Below are 22805 nucleotides of genomic sequence, written 5' to 3'. Positions count from 1 at the left end.
CTGCCTATATATTTTATTTTCTTATTTTAACATGTTTCAAATAAAAATAATCTAATCTAATCTAATCGGGGTCTGTGGTTCTCATCCCATGTCTGGAAGGCCTTCTGTTGGGTTCTGGGGGCCACCGCCAGCCTTTCCATCGGGTACCACCCTTAGTCAAAAGGGCAAACGGAGCGGGTAAACCAAGACCCTGTGGCAGCTCTGCATTGCATCACTGCACAACCACTCCTTTTCCCTGTTCATGAGGAAGAAGTTGCTATTGACTCTGTCCACGCCAACTTCCGTTGATGCCGCTGGATTTGGAGGGAAGTCCAAATCTGGCCTATTATTAGTTTGTGTGATGGCCAAATACAGAGCATATGGCTCATAGTGTTACTCTGATCACTGTGACTCTTTTCAGTCTTTATAATACACTACATATTGTATATGTCACCTCATACAGAGGTTACACAGATCAGAATATCTTTAAAACAAATTTACATATTTTCATTTTATTTAATACACCCATATTGAAAATATACATTCCCATACATGTTTGAAATACATTTTAGAATGTATTTAAAGATTCAATTTTGACCAGTTTTGTATTTTTTACAAATATGTATATATATTTCACACATGTAAATATATTTTATTATTTGACATTGGTCACATACTGTCATTTGTAAAGGACAGTACAGGGTGGAAACGTTTAATAATTAAGTTGAGATAAGAAATTTAGAAAGTTAGTGGCCAGGACCAGGATACGGATGATCAGAATATATATATATATATATATATATACAGACAAATCAAAGGTAGGAAGTTATACATAGTATGTACCCTTAACAAGTGTGAATAAATGTAACGTATGGGGGAAAAAATCCAGATCAATCATCAGAAGTAGATACAGTATGTTTGGAGTGAATACATGGATTATATAATGAATATGAGGTGGTTGGAGAAAGAAATCGCTGGAATGTCGTTGTAACCTGATGGCACTTCCTTTCTTTGCCACTAGAGAGCGTAACTACATTTAGTTTAAGGCCACACAGACACACACACACACACACACACACACACACACACACACACACACACACACACACACACGATCAGAGGCTATTCACATCCGTGTTTGACCACTAGGGAGGCGGATTCAGGTTCCCTGCAGGTACATCAAGTTAGCAGCCAGTCAGAAGCAGACTGGGAAATAGAGGTGGTAACTTTCACAATAAGAGCCTGTATCCCTATGCGTCACCACCAATGTCAGTTATCATTGTATTTTGCCAGAAGAGGATTTTCTGTCCATATTTGAAGCTAAACTGATTTATTGCCTCTATTACTGTGCTGACAAGTGAACACGTTTATATTTTAGACAACAACTTTTTTTATCACATTGTCAACATCTACGGTCTTAGTTGTTACATGCTAACAAAATACAGTAAACATCATTTTATCTTGGATTAAGTGATATCGTGTTCATATTTCAATGTCGAGAACAATAAACCACCAACTGAACTTGGTTCAAGGTATGAACAGAACACCATAAACCAGCAGACAGAAACTGCCTAAGCCAGTGGTTTCTCAGACTTTTTCATGTCAATGACCCCTAAACTGACACAAATTAGACCATGGATCCCCATTTGAGAAGATTTTGTCCAAGGGTCCCCCATCTGATAAGATTTTGGCTTTTAGATGTTTTATCACAAAAAGTGTACAAAACCCATAACCAAAATAGTCGTGCATTCTGTCATTGAGTTACTTGTGGATGGAATTATAGAGAAAATAAATAATTCCCCTTTTTGCTGGGGACCCCCTGGAACTCCCTCAAGGACCCCACTTTGAGAACCACTGCTTTATGCTACAATATATGTATTTCTTCCAGTCTTATTTTGAAACTCTCCTCCGAATGTTGCAGTGTGTTCTTTTGTGTTTGGCTCGTTGGGACGAACAGTCGTCGGAGCATTTTTCTTCACTCTGCTACATCTGGTAGTAGTAACCGTCAGCGGCCATATGAAATTTAACCCCATTCATTCATTTTCAGACACACTTTTGTTCTTTTTGTTTACATAAAACAACGGTTTTTTAGGGTGGAAAGCTGCGTGTTTCTCTCTGCTCCGTCGTTCTTTTGGACGTTTATCGGTTTATGCCTCGGTGACTGTCCGTTGCAGGCTGGGTGGTGACAGCACAGTACAATGATCGAGCGACCAGAGACTGCGGTTCCCAGCATCGCTGTAAGTCCATTTCTCTTCGAAATAGCTCAATGTGCAACTGTTGACACTGTTGTTCCTAGTGAATGAATAAATGTCTGAGCCATATTCAGCTAACCGCCGCTGTGTGTTTTACCCCTTTTTGGCACCGACCTCTCTTAGCGGAGAGAACCACACACCAAGCTCCTTTAAGAATCTGCCGGTTTTAGGATATTTTGCGTCTGGACAGCTACATATACTTGATCAAAACACCAATCACGGCTTCTTACACATTTGTAGAGCCTGTTGATAAGTTCGGCATTAAATAATCGACTAAGCAGCCTGTGATTCAGTAAATTTCATCGTTTTAAAAATGAATCATGTCGCCTACCTAACGTTAGCTCTGTGCAACATAATTATAACAAATCAGATTGTGGGAGGCGAAGCTATAATATTAAATTGTATTTTTATTGCATTAGATAATGTGTGGTGTATAATATGTTTTCTTAATTTATCATTTGGACCTAACCTAGAAAGAAAGTTATCTTATAAATGGCAGATATTTGAACGGAGGCTGGCTACCTGAACGTCACACAGACCGGCGCATATCAGCGGTACGTGGTCTGGTCTCAATTAACTTTATAGCTCGTTGCAGTTGGGAAAGAGATGGGTTATAGTGAATCCATGTGTAGACGTGTTTTCATACCGACTTTGACAATTATACTAGTCAAAGCATGTAACTGAATGACATCCAGGAATATTATTACCCAGATGAGATTTCTCTTGTGCCGAATTGCCTTCAAATATCTCACAATTCATTTCTGCCTTGCTTATCTGTAAATGTAAATAACTGATGATATATAGCTTAAGTCCCGACTTAGTAGGAGCCACCCTTGGTTGTAGTTCACAGCCATCACAGCAGTTTCATCTGTCTTCATATGATCAATAAAACCTGTTCCCCGAATTGCATTTATGTACCTTCACCAGAGAGCAAGTCTTCAGTGTGCTTGATTATTGAATGTAGTTTGGTCTGACTGTCCACATATCTGCACTTAGATATAGCACCCTGTTTATTGAGCACATTTGGCTTGCTTTGTTCAGGGCTTTTTATACTAGGACTTACAATTAGCAGTGACTAGTTGCTCATCACACAACACATTACACATTGTGTTCATACTGTATCAGTTTGTACAGTCTGAGGGGATTTACAGTGACTCTGCTTGGCATAATGCACAATGTGCCTGTGCAGAGAGAAAGAGATAGTGAAGGAGCAGTGGGCGCAATGTGCTTCATGCTAAAAATAACAATATGGAAATTGCACAGGCACTGTTTTTAAACAGGAACATTTTCTAATGATTTCTGTCCTCCTTCTGCAGTGTTAAGTGATTCAATATTCATACGATATTAATATTGAATATGTAATGAATTAAACTTTGAAACAGCTGATAGAAACAGTGAGGGGGCCTCGGCATCAGCTGCTGAATGCATGGGAGGGGGGCAGGGGTTGGCCTTGGCAATAGAGATGATGTCAGTGAACCAGGCAGCTACTATCACCACTGGGTGGACTGGGGGAGGGGTTAACATGAATGGTATGGACTGACTGGCCTTCCTCTCTTTCTCTATGCTGTCTCATTCCCCTTTACTTCCCTCTTTTACATCCCCTGCCTGTTCGTCTCTGTTAGTCATTTTCTTGTGAAAAAGAACCATATAGCCTAATCATGATACATTTTGCAACATGCTAGTGCTATTGTGCCATATTAATATTCTCATGATACTATGGTATAACCAAGCTCTGAAAAGTGACCTTTTCAAGCATATTGAGTATGTTTTATTCACAAATTTCTTTTATTATCCATCCACATATGAACATTCATACTGTATGTTGATACATTCACACACTTGTACAAACACTGTTTTACTCACATAATGCACCTTCTTGTTGACAGACTCCCACCTACACACACATGCGCACTCACAGAGCTCTTTTGTAGCCAAACACTGACTGTCTCCACTAATATGTTATCCCCAATAGTGAAATGACCATCCCAGTGAGTTAAATTACCTCTGCTGCTCACAGGGCCACTGCATGGAAGTGGTACCATTAAAAGTGGTACCTTATATAACACACACACAAAAAAAAACTTGTATGTGGGTGGATCAAACATGGAAGTGGTGGAAAGTGCTTCAGGCTTGTTCAGAGTAGCTACGCCTGCTGTGGAAATCAGCCAGCTGTATACAACCAGAGTATTGACGAGGCTGATAGATTATTCCCCCGTTTTCTGTTGCTATATGCATGTCCATGATATCCACTGGTGATGGTGGTGTTGGAGTGTGTGCAAAACTACAATTTACAGTTTCATTTAGCAGGTGCTTTTATCCAAAGCAACGTACATCTGTGAGCTGATACAACACAAGCAGGGATCTAGTCAGGAGAGAACAACACGAGTAAGTGCCATAAAGCTAAGTTTGAGTCCGATAGGATGTAGGTGCCAAGAGGCAGTGCACAGAGACAATGCATAGAGTGCATAGAATGTATAGAAGTAGATTTTTTTCGTCTTTTTTTTCCCTCCAGTCCATCAGGTATAGAGGTGTTCATGAAAGAGCTGGGTCTTTAGTCTTTTCTTAAAGATTGAGAAGGACTCTGCTGATCGAATGGAGTTTGGTAACTTGTTCCACCACTGGGGAATGCAGAAGAGACGATTCTGGCTAGTGACTTACGGCCCTGTTGTGGTGGTGGTGGTACCAGGCGCCTTTCATTGGCAGAGTGTAATGAGCAGGAGGGAGTGTAGACCTGAATGTGGGAGTTCAGGTAGGCGGAAGCTATTTTAGTTGTTTTGTAAGCAAGTGTCAGGGTTTTGAATTTGATGTGGGCAGCAAATGGGAGCCAGTGGAGGGATATGAACAGCAGGGTGACATGTGCTGTTTTGGGCTGGTTGAAGACCAGATGTGCCGCCGCGTTTTGAATCATCTGCAGACGTTTGAACGTACATGTGCGGAAGCCTGCCAGTAAAGAGTTGCATTAGTCAATGTGTGATATTACAAGAGCCTGTACCAGGAGTTGTGCTGTATGCTCAGACAGGTAGGGCCTGATCTTCCTGATGTTATACAGGGCAAATCGACACAACCTAGTGACTGAGGCCACGTGAACCTTAAAGGTTAGTTGGTCATCGATCATTACACCCAAGTTTCAAGCAGACTTTGTGGGCATGAGTTGGATTGATTCGAGTTGGATGCTAATGTTTTGTTGTATAGAGGGACTAGCTGGGATTACAAGGAGCTTTGTCTTAGAGAGGTTAAGTTGAAGGTGGAGTTTTTTCATCTGTACCAATATATAAACAAGGCATGATGAGATCCGAGCTGAGACTGTGTGGTCTTCTGGTGGGAACAACAGTAAGAGCTCGGTATCATCAGCATAGCAATGGTATGAGAAACCATTGGAGCGGATTATTGCACCAAGTGAGGTGGTGTATATTGAGAAGAGAAGGGGACCGAGCACTGACCCTTGAGGAACCCCTGTGGATAAGCCGTGCGGTTTGGACACATCTCCCCTCCAAGATACTCTAAAATATCTCCCTAAGAGGTTGGACATGAACCAGTGTTGAGCAGATCCTGAGATACCAAGCTCAGTGAGTGTGGAGGAGGATTTGGTGGTTGACCGTTTCAAGGCAGCTGCTAGATCTAGCAGCAATAGAGCTGAGGACTGACCAGCAGCTTTAGCTGAATGTAGTGCTTCCATAACCGACAGGAGCGCGGTCTCGGTAGAGTGCCCCCTAAAGTTGGGCTGATTTGTTTCGCACTGGTTGTCCTCAGAAAGGATTTCAGTACAGCGTATAGCCAACTTTTACTTTTCTGTGTTGCTGGGAAAAAGCTTCAAAGCTGAAATTGTGAAAGACTTGGGCCAATCTCTCAAAGAGTGATTTATTATGACTTATGACTCAGTGCTGATAAGCACACTTTCAAATGACATACCCTATATTGCCCTAAGTATGTAGACACTAGGGGTGGGCGATATGGCCCTAAAATAATATCACAATATTTCAGCACATTGCTGCGATAATGATATACTTGACGATTTGACAAAATACTCCTGGCGGAATATTTGGCTCTCCTCGTACTCAAGCAGGTGTTTCTGCTTGAGGTGGTGAAATAAGTTTGTTGTATAGCCCTCTTTTGTTGGTACAGTCTTCTTGCACTTCTCACATATTACTGTGGTTTATTGTACATCTGATATTTTGTAACCAAATCACTTCCATTCTACTGAAGTTGTTCCCCCTTTTGGAACTAACTCCTCCACCGTGAAGCCGGTAGCAATAATGTTACTTTCGTTTTCAGCCATGCTTGTTATTACTGTGTGTAACAATATGATGTCATTACATCAACAAGTTGGAATGTTACCATTATCACTATGAATTTTTTCTATCATATTAAAAATTATACCAATATTTTCATCAATGATACAACATGGCACACCCCTAGTGGACGCTTGAACATTGAACATGCCTCCCCAAACTCATGGGCATTAATCTGCTGCTGTAACAGCCTCCACTCTTCTGGTTTCAAGCTGTCCACCAGATGTTGGAACCTGGCTGAGGGGATTCACTCCCATCCAGCCACAAGAGCATTAGTGAGGTCCAAAGCTGATGTTGAGAGATAACGTCCGGCTCACAGTCAGTGTTCCACTTCACCCCAGAGGTGTTGGATGGGGTTGAGGTCAGGTCTCTGTGCAGGAAAGTCAAGTTCTTCCACACCTAACTTGGAAAAAACATTTCTTTATTGAGCTGAGTTTATGAATGGGGGCATAGTTGAGTTGAAACAGGCCACAGTGTTGGAAGCACACCATTGTCTAAATATGTAGACAGGAGTGTCCATATACAGTATGGAAGTTTGTGTTTCTTGGAGGATTGGTGTCCATTTGATGTAGCTCTGTCAGAGAACCTCTTATGTTACTCTACTGTCAGATTCCAAAAACCTGACTGTCACAACAAAATCAGCTCCTCCACCATGCATGGGTGCTTGGCTTTAGTGAGTCCTAGCCAAAAAGAAAGCAGATTATGTATAAATAATATGAAGAAGATTAGAAATGGGAAATTGTCACTTCATTAGAAGCTCTTAATTTTTCCACCTCTTTTGAAGAAAAGTAAGATTTAACACAAAGTTCCAGATGAAATGACATAATGAGGTGGATATGTCTTTGAGCGGAAACTAGTCTGAGGTTTCTTTAAGTATGGATTTGGACTGAAACTGGGTCACTGGCCTGTTTCTGGAGATAAAAGTATGTTTATATGCGTCTGCTCTCCCTGGGTGAGACTTGAAACTTTCAAGAGTCCCGCTGTTGAAGCCATTTGAAAAGTCTCCACTAGATTTTCCTTTCTGTTGTAAAGCTTCTAGTGTTTAACTTCCTCCCTTGTAATGACTTCACATTCTTATCCCTACATGGTCCCCAGCCTCACGTTGTTATTGTCAGTCAGTACATTTGCATGTACACAAGAAACCAGGGCCTGTATTTATCACCAAGTGAAATTTTGGACTTAAGGGAAAGATCCTTTTCCTGCACACAAATGTTAGAATTGAAGCTATCCATCTCATTTCTTTGGACTGGAATCAGTGTATGTAATTCAGAATAGGGTTTAAGTCTATTATTTGCATTTGATATGAACATTTGATAGAATGTAAAAACACTTCTGCCAAAATCTGCCAGTGATTTTGTCTGTGATCACTTTACATACTTTTTAATGGTCTACAACTGTCAATGTGGTACTAAATTCCTCTTATTACCAGTATATGACTTCCCGTCTAGCAACACCAGAATTTCTTTCTAGATTTTATTTTGTTTCCATTTTAGCCATTTCATACTATTTCCTGCAAAATATTACACTGATTTCACATAAATTGTGATTGGAGATATTAAAGATTTTGCCCAAATAAAATTTAATTTTAGAATTTAAATGACAAATGTTTTTGTAGGGGAAAAAACATTCAAATGTGAGGATTTTTGTTTTCAAAAAATGAATAATATGGCAGATGTAGGGCTGTTTGTCTCTGACTGGATATTCCTGCTCAGAGAATAGTTTTTACAAGTGGAGAAAAGTAGAGACAAACAGCCAAAACTGTCACAAAAGTGCTGATGTGTGAGAAAAACACTCTCTGCTGAACCTGTATCGGTGATGGCTGCACAAGTTAACTCTTGATTTTATTGGGTGATGTTTACGAGCTACTTTGAAACTGAGAGCAGGACGAAGAGATTTAAGCATTTTTGTTTTGTTTTGACATTTAATTGTGGATGCCAGACTTTTAGAGAATAATCTGAAAACACAGGCGTGGATGGAAAACTTCTTGATAGTGCTTACTACAGCTTCATGTGCAGTAGTGGGGCCATGGCCAACTATTTGATGGATTGACATGAAATTTTATACAGACATTCATGTTCCTCAGAGAATAAATCCATCTGACTTCTGACTTCCCCTCTAGCACCACCATGAGGTTGACATTTGTGGTTCGGAGTGAAATATCTATACAACTATAAGATGGATTGCCTTGGAACAGATATTCAAGTTCCCTAGAGGATACATTCTAATCCAGTGGGTCTCAAAGTGGGGTCCGGGGACCGCCAGTGGTCTTTGATGGGAGTTCCAGGCAGCAAAATGGGGAATCATTTATTTTCACTATGATTCCATCCATAAGTAACATGATGACAGAATGTCTGACTATTTTGGTCATGGGTTTCATACACTTTTTGTAAGAAAACATCTAAAAGCAAAAATCTCATCAAATGGGTGTCGATGGTCTAATTTGTGTAAGTTTAGGGGTGCTTGATGTGAAAAAGTTTGAGAATCATTGTTCTGACCATTGTGGTGATCCCGGGACTTTTCCTCCAATGACACCAGAACGTCAAATATTTCACTCAACATCTGAACGTCTACTTGACGGATTGGTACCAGATTTGGTACAAACATTCATGGTTCCCAGATGATGTTTTCTTATGACTTTGATGATCCCCTGACTTTTCCTCTATCACCACCCTTAGCTTCACTTTTTATTCATTACTGAAATATCTCAACAGCTATTGGATGGATTCCTGTGACGTTTGACATATTCATGGTCCCATCTAGCACCATCAAGTCAAAATTTCATTTTGTCCAGTATTTTTGTTCAAATGTTAACATGCTAACGCATTAAACAAACACTCATTGAACATGCAAAAATCAACATGCTCACAATATCATTGTGAGCATGTTAGCATGCTGATTATTAGCATTTAGCTCAAGTACAGCCTCTCAGAGCTGCTAGTGTGGCTGTAGACATGTTTTCACAACATTCAGTGGCCATGTTCAATCTGGACAGGCCCATTCTGTGTCTGCATTGGGGAGTTTGAGTGCAGGTGGTGTACACCCACTCTATCAGCAGAGCTCTCAGCGCAGCACTGCAGTTTTCCATCAGCGCCATGCATGACAGAGCCTGAGAGGCCGCTCAGAGGCAGGCAGCCCAGCAATCAATTGTGTTTGCCTCACGTAGCGTGCAGGACAGTGCTCAGTGATTGGGGGGGCGGGGTTATATGACAGCAGGCTGGGGGATAGAGAGAGGCAGAGGGAGATGGGGAAGGGAGGAAGGAATGAAGTGATACCTCGGTGGTAAAGAGAAAGAGCAGCTGGAGAGAAGCCTGGCTGTGATCCGGTCTGAGATCCACTGCCTTCACCACGACCCGTCTGTCCTACAGGAGGGACATGATGGACATGATTCAACACGTAGGATGTTTGCATTTGTTTGTTCTTGTTGCCTTAGCTTCATTTATTGTCTTATGTTAGTTTTCACAACCTCGCTTGGCAGTGTTGACTCCACTTCCTCTTTCCATCCTCTGTGGGGAAAGCCTGTTATTTCTCTCTGTGAGTCTGCCTCCCCTCACCTCTGTTCCCCCTAAAACAGCCTTTTTTCCCTTCTTGTATTTATCCCAGCTGCACTTCACTTCAAAGGGGCTCTGTTGCTGCAGGACACAGAAATGCTAATTGCAGGTTCACAAAAAACAAGATTTTTGTCACTTTGTGCACACATAACTGTGTATGTCTCTGTGGAGCTCATTTAGGCTGTTACAGACCTATAATTGACTTGTATTCTATGGTAAAGTTACACATTCCAGATCAAGAGTTTATGTTTTATCATTATTAATTTTTTTGGTGTGATGTCTGCTTTAACAGAAAGTGTGTCGGTGTGTGTTTTCTTTCAGCAGCGGAACCTGGAGGGCTATGTGGGCTTTGCGAATCTCCCCAACCAGGTGTACCGGAAATCGGTCAAAAGAGGTTTTGAATTCACTCTGATGGTTGTAGGTAAGTTGGAAACATTTACATCTAGACACCTGCGTCTGCTCGTCTGCATGCGATCTCTTCCTCGCGTGTATGTGTGTCAACAGCGCAGGTTGAAAGGCAGTAAAGCATGTGTGGCATCCAGCGCGCTCAGCTGCTCAGGATGACGAGTTGACAATTTAAAAAGCGGTTTCTGCAGAGCAGTGATGCTCTGCTGTAAAACATCTACTGTGTATGGGTTTTTTTTCCCCCTATCTTTATTCAAGAGCGTGGTCTTTCAATTTGAGAGCATGATTTATTGATTTCATGTTCAGATTTTGTAATTCTTACCCTCAAACCCTGCCCTCGCACTCCGATAGCCCCTGCTTGTGCTTAGATTTGCTCTGCTTCTGCTCAAATTGTATGCTTGCACTCAGATATAGTGTTGCTTGCACAGATTTCCTGCTCCAGTTTCAGCCCTTCTCCTCGCACTCAGGATGCTTTTGTGCACTTGTAAAATGTCTGCTCTCAGATATTTCTGCTTTGCTCTTAGATTTGTTGTGCAACAACCCTGTCAATATCTCCCAGCTGATAGAATGCCAGGTATAGTGTCGACCAATGAAATGATGCCTGCCTCCTTGCTGGAGCGCTTGCTTTACTTCTTAGAACATCCCATATGGGCGGTTACTCTCTATCCGGGTTCATCTTCTCCCGCCCTACAGGGCTTTATTAAATGTACTTACCTTGTTTTCTTTATGACTTTTGGAATAAAAAGACAGTTAATGTATACACCAGCTCCCGTACTTTTTACTATAATAGCTACATATAATAGTAGATGTATAGCACACACCATAAATAGCCGTAAAGTGAACACCCTTGCGAGGAGGCAGGCATCATTTTATTGGTCAACACTACACCTGGCATTCTGTTGTTTGGGGGATTTTGACAGGGTTGTTGCACAAAAAAATCCAAGCGGAGCTCTCAGAGCAGAAATCTGAGAGCAGACGTTTCACAAGCGCACAGAAGCATCCTGAGTGCCAGGAGAAGGGCTGAAAATGGAGCAGGAAATCTGTGCAAGCAACAATATATTTCAGTGCAAGCATACGGTTTGAGCAGAAGCTGAGCGAATCAAAGCGCAAGCAGGGGCTGTTTGAGAGAAAGATTTACAAAATCTGAATGTGAAATCAATAAATCATGGTCTCAAACTGAAGAACTACACTCTTGCAGAAAGATAGGGGAAAAGCCCCTATAACTGTGTTGTTACTGACGGAGAATGTGTGTGGAAAAATTTCTTGTGAAAGCTGGATTCCCACAGTTTCCCAGGGGATCTTTCTTCCTAGACCTGGGACGCACAATGACACATCTGTGTGCTTTGGGTAATTTGATTTGGAAAGCGAGCAGCAGGATGTCGGTTCAAGTATGAATGAACTGGGTTGCAGAATGTGGCTACAGAGGGAGGGAAGTGGCTGGAGGAGTGCTGGAACGATGGGTTTGGCTGGCTGTATGGACACATACACTCACTCACACACAAACACACACACACACACAACATGCAGAAATGATGTGGTGTTGTATTGATATATTGAACCATTCTCTGTGTGAAAGGTTCCTGTAATGAACAGATATGGATTGTACAGGGGAGGTCCTTTGGAGCTATTCTAAATTGTATTGGCTTCTTTACACATACTGTGTGGGGTGAGCTTCAACCGTGTAGCTGTATTATACACATAACACTGTGTTCAGCTGTATTACATGCATAAGCTTAAATATTGGGTTAGGACTCTGTTAAATGACAAAAGATACATTTGATTGCGACATCTCAAAATTGTTTTTGTGCAATTATTACCATATTTTGCATTTAAATCAGGTCTTGACTCTGGGTCTGACCGCCACATCTGCCAGATAAGCGTCCCTGCTATAGGCAGCAGCATGGAATTAAACATTCGCTGTGCATTATTTGATTTTGTGTTCTCTGAAAAGACAATTACAACTTAAAGGAAAAGTTCAATATTTTGGGAAATACAATTATTTGCTCTCCTTTCAAGACTGATGTGAAAAGATCAATACCAGTCTCATCTCATGTGTGTGTGGTAAGTATAGTGCTGGAGATAGCAGCTGGTTAGCCTAGCTTAACATAACGACTGAAACTGGCTCCGTCCAAAGTTCACAAATACCTACCAACAATCTCATTAGCTAACTGACTAACACATTGTACATATCTTTGTTTACTTTGTACACAAACAGAAATGTGAAAATGACAGTAGGACTTGCTGCAACTGTCTCTTGAAGAACACTAGTTTATCCACCTGCCCAGTACTTGTGTGAAGTCTGTAGTGCAGGTCACCAGACACAGGATGATATTAAACCTGGCAGCCTGGGAACTGTAACTCTGCTTGAATATTAGCTTCTTTCATATCGTGCTATCAATACATTTGAGGATCAGAATGTCCAGTCAACATGGCTCTTGTATCTTTGGACCATTAACACTCTAATCTATCCATATACAGATGTTTGCAGTGTGTGGAAAACCAATGGGCATTTTCATTACATAAACAAATTGTGTTCACAAACAACAGTTCATCCATCCACTCAGTACATAAGTACAGCGTCTCCGGCTATAGCAATGGATGCCAGATACAGTTGGTGAGCACAGGGTTTAGTCTCTTTACAGGCACAATGGTATCAAGTCAGTAACCTCACTGTGACAACAAGAATCCAAGATCACTGCAATTACATGTTGTACATCAAGAAATAGTTCCAGCGTAACTACCCCTAAAACCACAAATTATTGTTTTAACATTTCGTTCTGTGTATGTGGTTAAACACAAAAGATACAGCATGTTAATTAGTGAGCTGCACATGTGTTGGTAGGTGTATTTTGAACTTTGGACAGAGCCAGGCTAGCTAAGCTAAGTAAACCGCATCTTGACTGCAGCTCTGTTCTTAAAGCACAGACATGAGATTGATATCAATCTCCTCATCTCACTCTCACGGAGAAAGCAAATAAGCACATTTCCCAAAATGTTGAACTATTCCTTTAAACTCCTAACTAAACTATATAGATGAAAACTCATGCATCAGCATTGTAAAAAACTCAAATAGCTCACATCCTGTCTGTTTTACTATACACACATGGACTCTTAAAAAAATCATTTCCTATAATACTTCTCTTTCTTTCTGCCTCTCATCATTTCTGCTTCTTCATTCTTATTCTGGATTTGGCTATTTTTTTGGTTCTTTAAGTTTTTACATTAATCTTAAACTCTCTTCCAACCTCTATTAAAATGTTTGAAAAAGTCATAAATCTAATCCTATGTATCCTGTGCTGAACCCCGGTCAGTTCATTAACACAAAGAGGCGTCCAGCCTTTATTATTTCAGCCTGGGGTTTTAGTTTCCTGTTTAGTAAACAGCCACTGTGGAAGAGTTGCAGAAGGGAGACAAAGACAGCGGAGTGATAGCTTGGGAGAAAAAAAAGCAGAGATCCACAATCAACTCTCACATATGGGGCCCCCTCTCTCTCTTCCCAGTTTTCTTGGCTCCCTGCTCCACATACCCCAGCTGATCCAAATTTCACACATAACAAATGTGAAGAGCATAGCAGTGTGTTCACGACTCAACACAGACGTTTTCAGAGGATGATCACTGCCCCACCCCTAACGGCCTCTTGAAAGCTCTACTGCAATTATGTTCACTTCCTTGAAAACACTGTGATGAAATATATTCAGAAGTTAATATTTTCCCATGATGATGATAAAACAAAACTATTGTTAATTTTGTCAGCTATTTTTCATTTAGTCTTAGCCCTGTGTCAAATTCTCCTTGTTAGTTTTTATCATATTACCTCATCCTGTTTTTGTTTTTGTTTTTTTAAGTCAAGTTTTAGTCGACTAAAAGTCTGAGCATTTCAGACTTATTTTAGTCAGAGGAAACTGTAACTATTTCGGTATAGTTTTAGTCCATGAAAACTGTTGACATTGTAGTCTTTTTTAGCCATCAGATTACATGGAACATTTCACTCAATCTAGTCGAGCCAAAACCAATAACTTTTTGTCAGATTTTATCATATCGTTATCTGATGAAAAACACAGGTTGAATGATTAAGAATGCAGCCTTGTAGAAAGTATCTGGTCTGATGGTATCAGTTTAATGAATACATCCAGACATGAAACATGTTCTGATTTGCATATTTATTTTGAACCAACACAATTAAACAACTGGGGCCCATACTCTTTAAAACTATTATAAAACAATGAGAGCTGCACAGACAATAAAACATTTTGAAACCATGGTTTTGGTTGCCCAAAGTACATGACAAACTGAGGTTAACTTACTTTCTGTAAAATAGTTGATGTACTCATCATTGTGCTGGTTTTTTGTCAATGAAAATAAAGAGATATTTTGGTAAAGTTTTTATTGTTTAATCTACATTTTGGTCTTTTTTCGTCAACAATATCGTATATTGATATAGTCACAGTTAGTGTTTAATAACGTCAGTGCCGTCTCCTCATTGTCTCATTTTAGTCATCATTAACAAACATAATTAGTTTTCATTAACGAAATTAACACTACACAAAACTGACCTAATGAAACCAAAATGTCTTAATCGATATAAGCGTTGACTCAAATGGAATTTGAAAATTTAAAAAAAGACAAGAAATGATATTGTGTTTGTAAGCTAGTTTTATTACTTAAAACAAGTAGTTTTGAAACTAGACTAAAATGTGCATGATTTTCTTTGCCTAAGACAAGACTAAAGGTCCAGAGTTATTACTGACTAAATATAAGAAGGATAAAGTTGACTAAATATGACAAAAGCTCACAGGGTTAGTTGGTAGCTAACTGCTAACATGCTAGCACTATTCAGTCACAAAAGTTTCAAACATCTTTCAGTTTTCTCTGTAGAGGGCCGTTTGCCCCCAACCCTCGCATTTTGTTTTTGCAGTTATTGAAGTTGGAAAAGAAGCTCCCTGAGTAAGCAAGCTTGCTAACTGTTAGCTTGGTTGCTAATGGGACAATAAGCTCCCAAAGCTTTTTCGAAAAACATATTTGTACCATCAAGGAATTTCTCAAATGAAATGCTGATGTCTCGCATGCATACAGGAGAGACCATTCCAAACACAGGAAATAACTGGCTGACATAAGGACTGCTGACAGGGTTAGTTGGTAAACTGCTGTAGCTGGTGAGCCAACTGCTAACACACTAGCCAGCTGGCAACATGCTAGCACTATTTAGTCACAAAAGCTTTTCAAGCCTCTTTATGTTTTCTCTGTACTGGGCTGTTTACTGCCCCCAGAATTTTGTTAGTGAAGTAGTAAAAAAGCTCTCCAAGCTAGCAAGTTTGCTAACTGTTAGCTCAGTTGTTAAAGGGACAATATATTCAGACAGCTTCGTCAAAAACAGATTTGTACTCCTGTTTCATAACTGTCTGCAAGCCATGTCTCTTATCTGGAGCAGTGTATGCTCTGACAGGAGGTTTAAATAAAAGATAATAAGCTACGCTATGATAGCTTCATTCATTTTGGCTTCTCCATGGCTCAATATTCTCAGTGGTTGTGAAGACAGCTTGCTATTGGTCAATGGCATAAATTCTTATGTCAAAGTTTGTCAAAATTGAACTTGACACAAAAATTCTTGAGCAACTTGGCTGTTGTTTTGTTACTGTTGTAATTATGTTGTCTAATATCCACAGCCTGTATATAAAGATGGATGTAGCGAGGTGTGACATAACCCGTTTGTTTGCATTGGAGCCAGTTTGCATCTAGTAACCGTCGGCGGCATTGCACTTTAAGGTATTTCTGCATTGGCTTCAACCTCAAGCCGTGGTAGTTGCTGCTTGCTAATAACACAGTGCAATGGTGAGAGTGAAATGCTGAAGAATTGCTCAGATGAATTTCTGGTGTCTGGTATGCACACTGGAGAGAAATCATTTCAAACACAGGAAGTAACGAGCAGAAACTTGAGCATAATCCAAACTGTGTTTGAAACAGCAGCTAGTGTGTGTGTCCACCCAGAGATGGAGGCTTAAGGGCCAATAAGTCCAATAAAATGTGGCCAGTGGTGAAGTTTGTGCAGCTTTAGCCCTGTATGTAAAATCTTGTACAGTATACAGTTCACCAGATAAAATGTTATGTTAGGCACTTAATGTAGACTTTTGGAAACTGGATAATAGTGGAGGAAAGTCCAGTTCCTGAATCATTAAATATAGACGCAACCAAAAATTAGGAGAACAAAGTTCAGCATCTTCATACCCTTAACATATGACAGCAATCATAAAACAATGTAACGGAGAAGTGAAAGGAAATACCAGTGTTAGAGAGAGACTGAAGAGCTGATTATGTTTTGATTTGAGAAACAGCCAGCTGGACCTATAAGCAGGACTGTGAAAGTAAAGAGTGAAAACTGGCCTCAGCACTGCTGTACTTGGCATTGTAGTGAAGTGTGAAAGCTCGGCTCGACTGAGAGGCCCAGTATTGTTCCATTGTAGCTTTGGAACAGACAGATGGTGGAAGATGAGATGACTGGGGCTGATGCCTGCAGGTAACTTCAAATTCCAACAGTGCGGGCAGTGAGAAGTCATTTCTGTAGCAGTTGCATTCAAATGTGCAGGTAAGAACTGTGTTGCTTTTGATAACTTCAAAATATATGAACCTATTTTCAACGTATGCGAGCACTGAGAAATGACAAAGAGATCTTGATCTATTTCGGTACCTAGCAGTAGGTACAGTCTATACAGTAGTATAAAATGAATGAATACAATAAAGCTGTGAGGCATTGCAACAACATCCCTGTCCTACACACTGCTGAACAACTGGGTGACAAGAGCTTTCTAATGAGTGCAAGTAGACTAAGTAAAAATAAAATATGGGTGTGTTTGTGTGTGAGAGAGAGAGAGAGAGAGATAACAAAGGTCAGACGGGCTGAAATATGAGCTCTAATATGTCTCCTGGCGAGACGTTTCAGATTAACAGATTGTAATGGCATCCAGCTGTAGCCGGCTGTGTGTGGGTATCTGAGTTAGTGTAATGAGATGTTTATGGTAGTTTGGTACATAAATATTGTTGCTGTGGTCACCCTTAATATGACCTGCAAGCAGAAAATGTAGACATAAGTGTGTGAATTTGAAGAGTTCAAAGAATACATAGAATACATTTGAAGGAACATTGTAGTATTTTTCAGCCTGGGTCAAACGGTGGGCAGTTGCTGCGGACCCCTCCATTGTTTACAATGTAAACGTGACAGCAGGGAGGGTGGGCGGCTGCCGTTCTTGTGGACGCACATGGCTATGTGCCGCCGCCTTCGGAGTTTATAATGGATCAACTTTTACTATTTGCAGTGTGACCATGGCAACCACAGAGACCACACTGAGGGACGTAATACAGGAGTTAATTTTACTGGTATCTGAGCTCCCTGTGTTATACACCCATTCACCAGCAGTGAAGAAACAGATCAGCAAAGTGAAGAGCTTAGTCAGTCAACAGAAAATTAACTGGCAACTGTTTTTATAGTTGAATAATCATAATTTAAGAAGCAAAAATTCCCCAAAAAATGCAAGATTCAGTTCCTCAAATGTGAGGATGAAATGCTTTTAACACTGAATATCTGAGTTTTGGACTGTTGATGGGACAAAACAAGACATTTGAAGACATCACTTTGGGCTGGGGGAAATTATAACAAGCATTTATATTTTTTATTATCTGACATTTTGTAGGTAAGACACCTAATCGATTAATCAAGAAAAAAATTGGCAGATTAATCAATAATAAAAAAAAAAATTAGTTGGAGCCCTACAATGAAGAAAAGCGTGTTGAAACAACATCAGCTACAAAGGTTGATTATCAGTTCTGGGCCAATAAACGGTGTTCATAATAAGTTAGCTAATGTAGCTAACTGCATAGGGATCTACCTCTGCGTATCTCAACTAGCTGCCCATTCATCTGTAGCTCGTTCTGATGTGGTGCATAGTTTTATATTAGACCTACTGTATTATTAGCACAGACATTATAATATATTGTGTATACCAGTCATGGCCATTTCTGTGGAGCTCTGGACTCACCAGGAAGCAGCTCTGGTTGTTCTGCTCTCATTCGGTCACTCCCTGAGAAGGAACGCCACCAGAAACTGCTCCACTGGTGTTTTTTTTTATTCAGCTCTCTCTTTTCTTTCTCCCCTCTACCCAACTTGCTGTCTTCCCCTCTCAATCTGCCTCTCTCTGAGGGGGAAAAAGCTGCTTCCTGCCCCTTTGTCCAGCTGGCAGATTGAATAGAAACTCCTGGAAAGATTAGCGAGATCCAGCGCCAGTGCACAGAGCCGAACAGAGCAGAGAGTCAGATCAGAACTGAAGAGAGCCGGGAGGAGAGGGGAAGCGATGCTGGCTTCACGCTGCTTGTGATGTGTAACAAGGCCACTACTTCACAGCCCCGCTGCTTCTGCTTCCCTAAAGCAACTCAGGAGGAGAGCACATCAGAAGACTCTGACCTTGTAAGCAGTGCTGTGAGATGCATGTGGGACATTGCATTAGAGATGAACTGATACAAGTTCTTGATGGAAGACTTTCAAATTTTCACTGGTTCTCAATATTCTGTGCTGATTCAATCAGCAGAGTCAGCATTCAGAGTTTTCCTGAGAATGTACATATCAGAGTGGAATAGCTTCTGAAACAGCATTTAGATCAAAGCAGGGCTACAACGAACTAGTGACTGACTGACTGAGTGATGAAGTTACATCATTGGTCGGCCACCTGTGTAGGCGTTTCCTCATTGGCCGTCGCTCTCTCAAAATGAATTGGCTCGAGATGATGGAAGCGAAAGACAGCAGCACGACGCAGAGTGACTGCGCCTCTGCTCCGAGCTCTGACGCTCTCAGCTCCGGTGTTAAATGCAGTAACGTCGGCTAAACAGACGCATACCAGCGTTTCCTCCTCTACCGACTGGCAGTGCTGTCAGCAGCTGGCAGGAGAGACGCTCTGCAGTGTGTTTGGATTTTATAACTGAACTAATACCAGGACTCCAGAAAAGAAGCTTTTTATTTCTCTGATGTTTTCATATCACAAACAATGAACAACAGCATTAAAACACGAGTCTTGCAGGGAAAACATGTGACGTGTAGCTATTTTATTAGCTAGTTTAATGTTGGGCGGCTGCTCTGCAGATGATTTGACTGTAACTGTGGTAACTGGGCAGGGACAAGCCTCCTGAATTTGCACCCAAAATGCTAAAAAAACAATTTCAACCACAGCCTCCTTAACCAGGAAAGAGGCAGAAAAAAGGTGCATAGAGGCGTGAGGGAGAGCACACATGAGCGCTCTTGTGACCACACCCTAACCAGTGATGTCAGAGCTGGGAAGTGTTTCCAATCAGCTGTCAAAGGCAAAACACCTGTTGTGACATCACTGATTTGGGGCATCCCCAGTGGTGAAGACACAACGTACAAAGTAGTGTAACAGGGACTTCTTGCAAACATTGGTGCATGTTAGATCAAAAAGCCCGACACGACTGTCATTCACTTATCAAGGCCTGTGAATGACGCAGTCAGTAATGTTTTGCATGAGCTTGAATCTCTTTTACAGTCCAGTAGTAGTCTGCTTACTAAGTCGGTATCTGTTTGTCTGCCTCACTGATCCCTCTGCGGTTGTAGGACTGTTTGTCAGTCTATCCCGCTGTTTGTCCTGTTGTTGTTGCTGTAAGCATGTGAGCTCAGTGTTTGTGTGTAACATTGTGCAGTGTGTGTATGTGTGTCCAGATAAGACGGTCTGACAGGCTTAGGATTGACCGCCTTGCCTACTGACCTTGCAGAAGTGAGTGAGTAAGGGAAGGCTTTGGTCTAGTTAATCTGCAGGCTTAACCAGATGCGTTAATACACACACTCTCTCACACACACACACACACACACACATGCGCACATAAAATGTGTCTGTATTTAACTCCTTTTTCCTTCCATCAGTCTTATTCCCATATTACACTTAATCATAAAGGATCAGCAATCAAAGAGAGAGGAACCAACAAAGTGCACAAGCAAATTGTTAACATGAGAAAGAAGTAGGTGAAATTCTTCAACAAGCCAGCCACAGTCTGAATTTACTGGTGTGTGGTGACTGTAATTCCTCGTTTCGTTAAAGTTTCACTTCTCCTAAACACCATACAGTCATTTATTTTAATGGGCGTTATTTTAAACTGTTCTGATCAGACTTTTGATCTGGCTCCGGTATATGTGATCTTTTTCAGTTTCATTTTCTTGAATACCAACTATTTGTATTTCAAGGCGTTCGACCTGCTCATAGAACAGGAATAAAAGTTATAGAGTAAATTATGCAAATCATCACAGTTCTTCACACATTCACACAGGGAACAGTTCAGTTCTGGAGACCAGTGTTTCCCCTGCCTTCACGCTGCAGCGGTGCACAGCCACTGCAGAATTATGAGCGCCACTGCTAAAATTTCACATGATCATTCATATCAGCGGGCTACTAATGATTTTCACTTGCACACTGTGCGAGCACAATAACACCCTATGTTATTGTGGAACTGTTTTGAGTCTTCGACTTGTGCATCAAATCCCAGAATGGTTAACGGACTGTACTTGTGTAGTCTTCCGACCACTCAAAGCGCTTTTACACTACGAATCACATTCACCCATTCACACACATTCATACGCTGAATGGTACAGGGGCTACCATGCAAGGTCCCAACCTGCCCATCAGAGGAAATCTAATCATTCATACACATTCACACACTGATGGCACAGCCCAAGGACACATCGACATGCGGACTGGAGGAGCTGGGAATCGAACCGGCAATCTTCTGATTAGCGGACAACCCACCCTACCTCCTGAGCCATAACCACCCTGTCGTCAGTCTGGCAGTAAATGTGCAGTACAGGCTACAGTGTGTCAGTTACTAAATGCTGCGGCTTCTCAAGACCAAGAAAAGTCTCTATTGTCTATTGTTTCTCCAACTGCTGGGTTAGTCTAGCCTGACCAGGCTCACTTAAGGTGGACCAGCTATTCTCATTTTAGTGTCAATGTCAGTCGCTCTTAAACAGAACGGAGAAATGTTTTGTTGCTGAGTCTCTCCTGAATTTGGCTCAGCACTAGCTTCCCCCCCCCCCCCCCCCCACACACACACACACACACACACACACACACACACACACACACACCGCCACCCCAGAGCAGTCAACCTAGAGGAAACACTGGAGACTGCAAAATCTTAAAGTGGTTGATGATGATAAGTTATCTTCAAATATGTCTTCAGAGCTGGCCATGTGCACTAAATCATTGTCAGAGTCCAAGGCGTTGCGGTAAAGGCAGATCAGTCCTTCACTTTCATGAATTCTTTTAACTGCGTGTCATATTTTGCACATTTTTATGCTTGTTCACTGCCTGCAGTTATTGAGACATAATGTGCAGTCGAGTCCACCTCCCTACAGCATTACTAACTTCCACACTTTGATTGCATAATTAGCAGCAGATACAGTCAAAAAATGGCACTTGTTCCTTATTTTTCTGTGTGACCCCCCTCCCGTTAATCCTCTCTCTGCACTACTAGAGTCATTTTTTCGTGGCAGGTATTTCGACATGTGATTTTTATCTCTCAAAGGACTGGCAGCACAGTCATCTGGCCCCTTTTTTAAAATTCTTTTTTATTACATTAGGAAAAGTACAAATTTTCCAGCGCAAATTGGCTCTTTGTCGGGTCTGGCAGAAAAGACCCAGATACAATTAATAACATTAAGTAATGATGGCTGCATTCCATTCAGTGGTGTCATTTCCAGAGTCCTGGTATTGTGCATGCTGGATAACTGGCATGTTTTACTGGGGGACGGTTCAATGTAATTGAGCCATCGTTAGTGTTATTAGTAACACCTGTGCTCTACCTGCTGTGACACGTCAAAGTGTCTGCTGTGAAAAAGGCTTATTAAAGAACCACTGTGCAACTTCACCATGGCAGTATCTTACTTAATGTAGAGATATTCTAGTGATCAGGCCAAAGGACTATGGTCAAGGATACAAGGAAGCCAAAAATAAGTTTTCTGCACAGGGGGACCTTTTTCACAGCAGATATTTTGACATGTCAAAGCATGAAAAGCACAGGTGCACTTAATAACACTAACTGAAACTGAGCCATCGTTAATGTTATCAGTCTCGACTGTGCTTTTCCTGCTATGACAGGTCTGCTGTGAAAAAGGTCTATTAAGGACAAGGTGAGGAGGTACGGAGTAGAAGCAGAGCTTCTTCACATTGAAAGGAGCCGGTTGAGGTATTTCAGCCATGATAAGAGGCAGACCCAGAGCATGGTTGAGGGATTATAAATCCCATCTGGTCTATGAACCTCTCAGGATCCCTCAGGGGGAGCTGGAGGAA

At 41.2% G+C, this 22805-nt stretch overlaps 1 protein-coding gene across 3 annotated transcripts in view; it reads left to right on the top strand.

Annotated features, from left to right (window-relative positions):
• Positions 1–1900: 1900 nt before the first annotated feature.
• Positions 1901–22805, top strand: part of LOC121896989 (septin-7-like) — a 58512-nt gene continuing 37607 nt past the window's right edge. Inside the window, exons 1-3 of one of the 3 annotated variants that reach the window (XM_042411185.1) lie at positions 1901–1971; positions 2072–2216; positions 10390–10489. In XM_042411185.1, coding sequence (XP_042267119.1) covers positions 2178–2216; positions 10390–10489 — 139 coding nt within the window. In that variant the 5' untranslated portion in view covers positions 1901–1971; positions 2072–2177. Of the gene's footprint in view, positions 2217–10389; positions 10490–22805 lie in introns of all 3 variants that reach the window. The other 2 variants (XM_042411186.1, XM_042411184.1) reach the window with 2 other exon arrangements.

Source organism: Thunnus maccoyii, chromosome 5 (genome assembly GCF_910596095.1).
Source record: "Thunnus maccoyii chromosome 5, fThuMac1.1, whole genome shotgun sequence".
Lineage (NCBI taxonomy): Eukaryota > Metazoa > Chordata > Actinopteri > Scombriformes > Scombridae > Thunnus > Thunnus maccoyii.
Note: the sequence above shows the minus strand (reverse complement) of the source record. Positions and strands in the feature narration are given on the sequence as shown.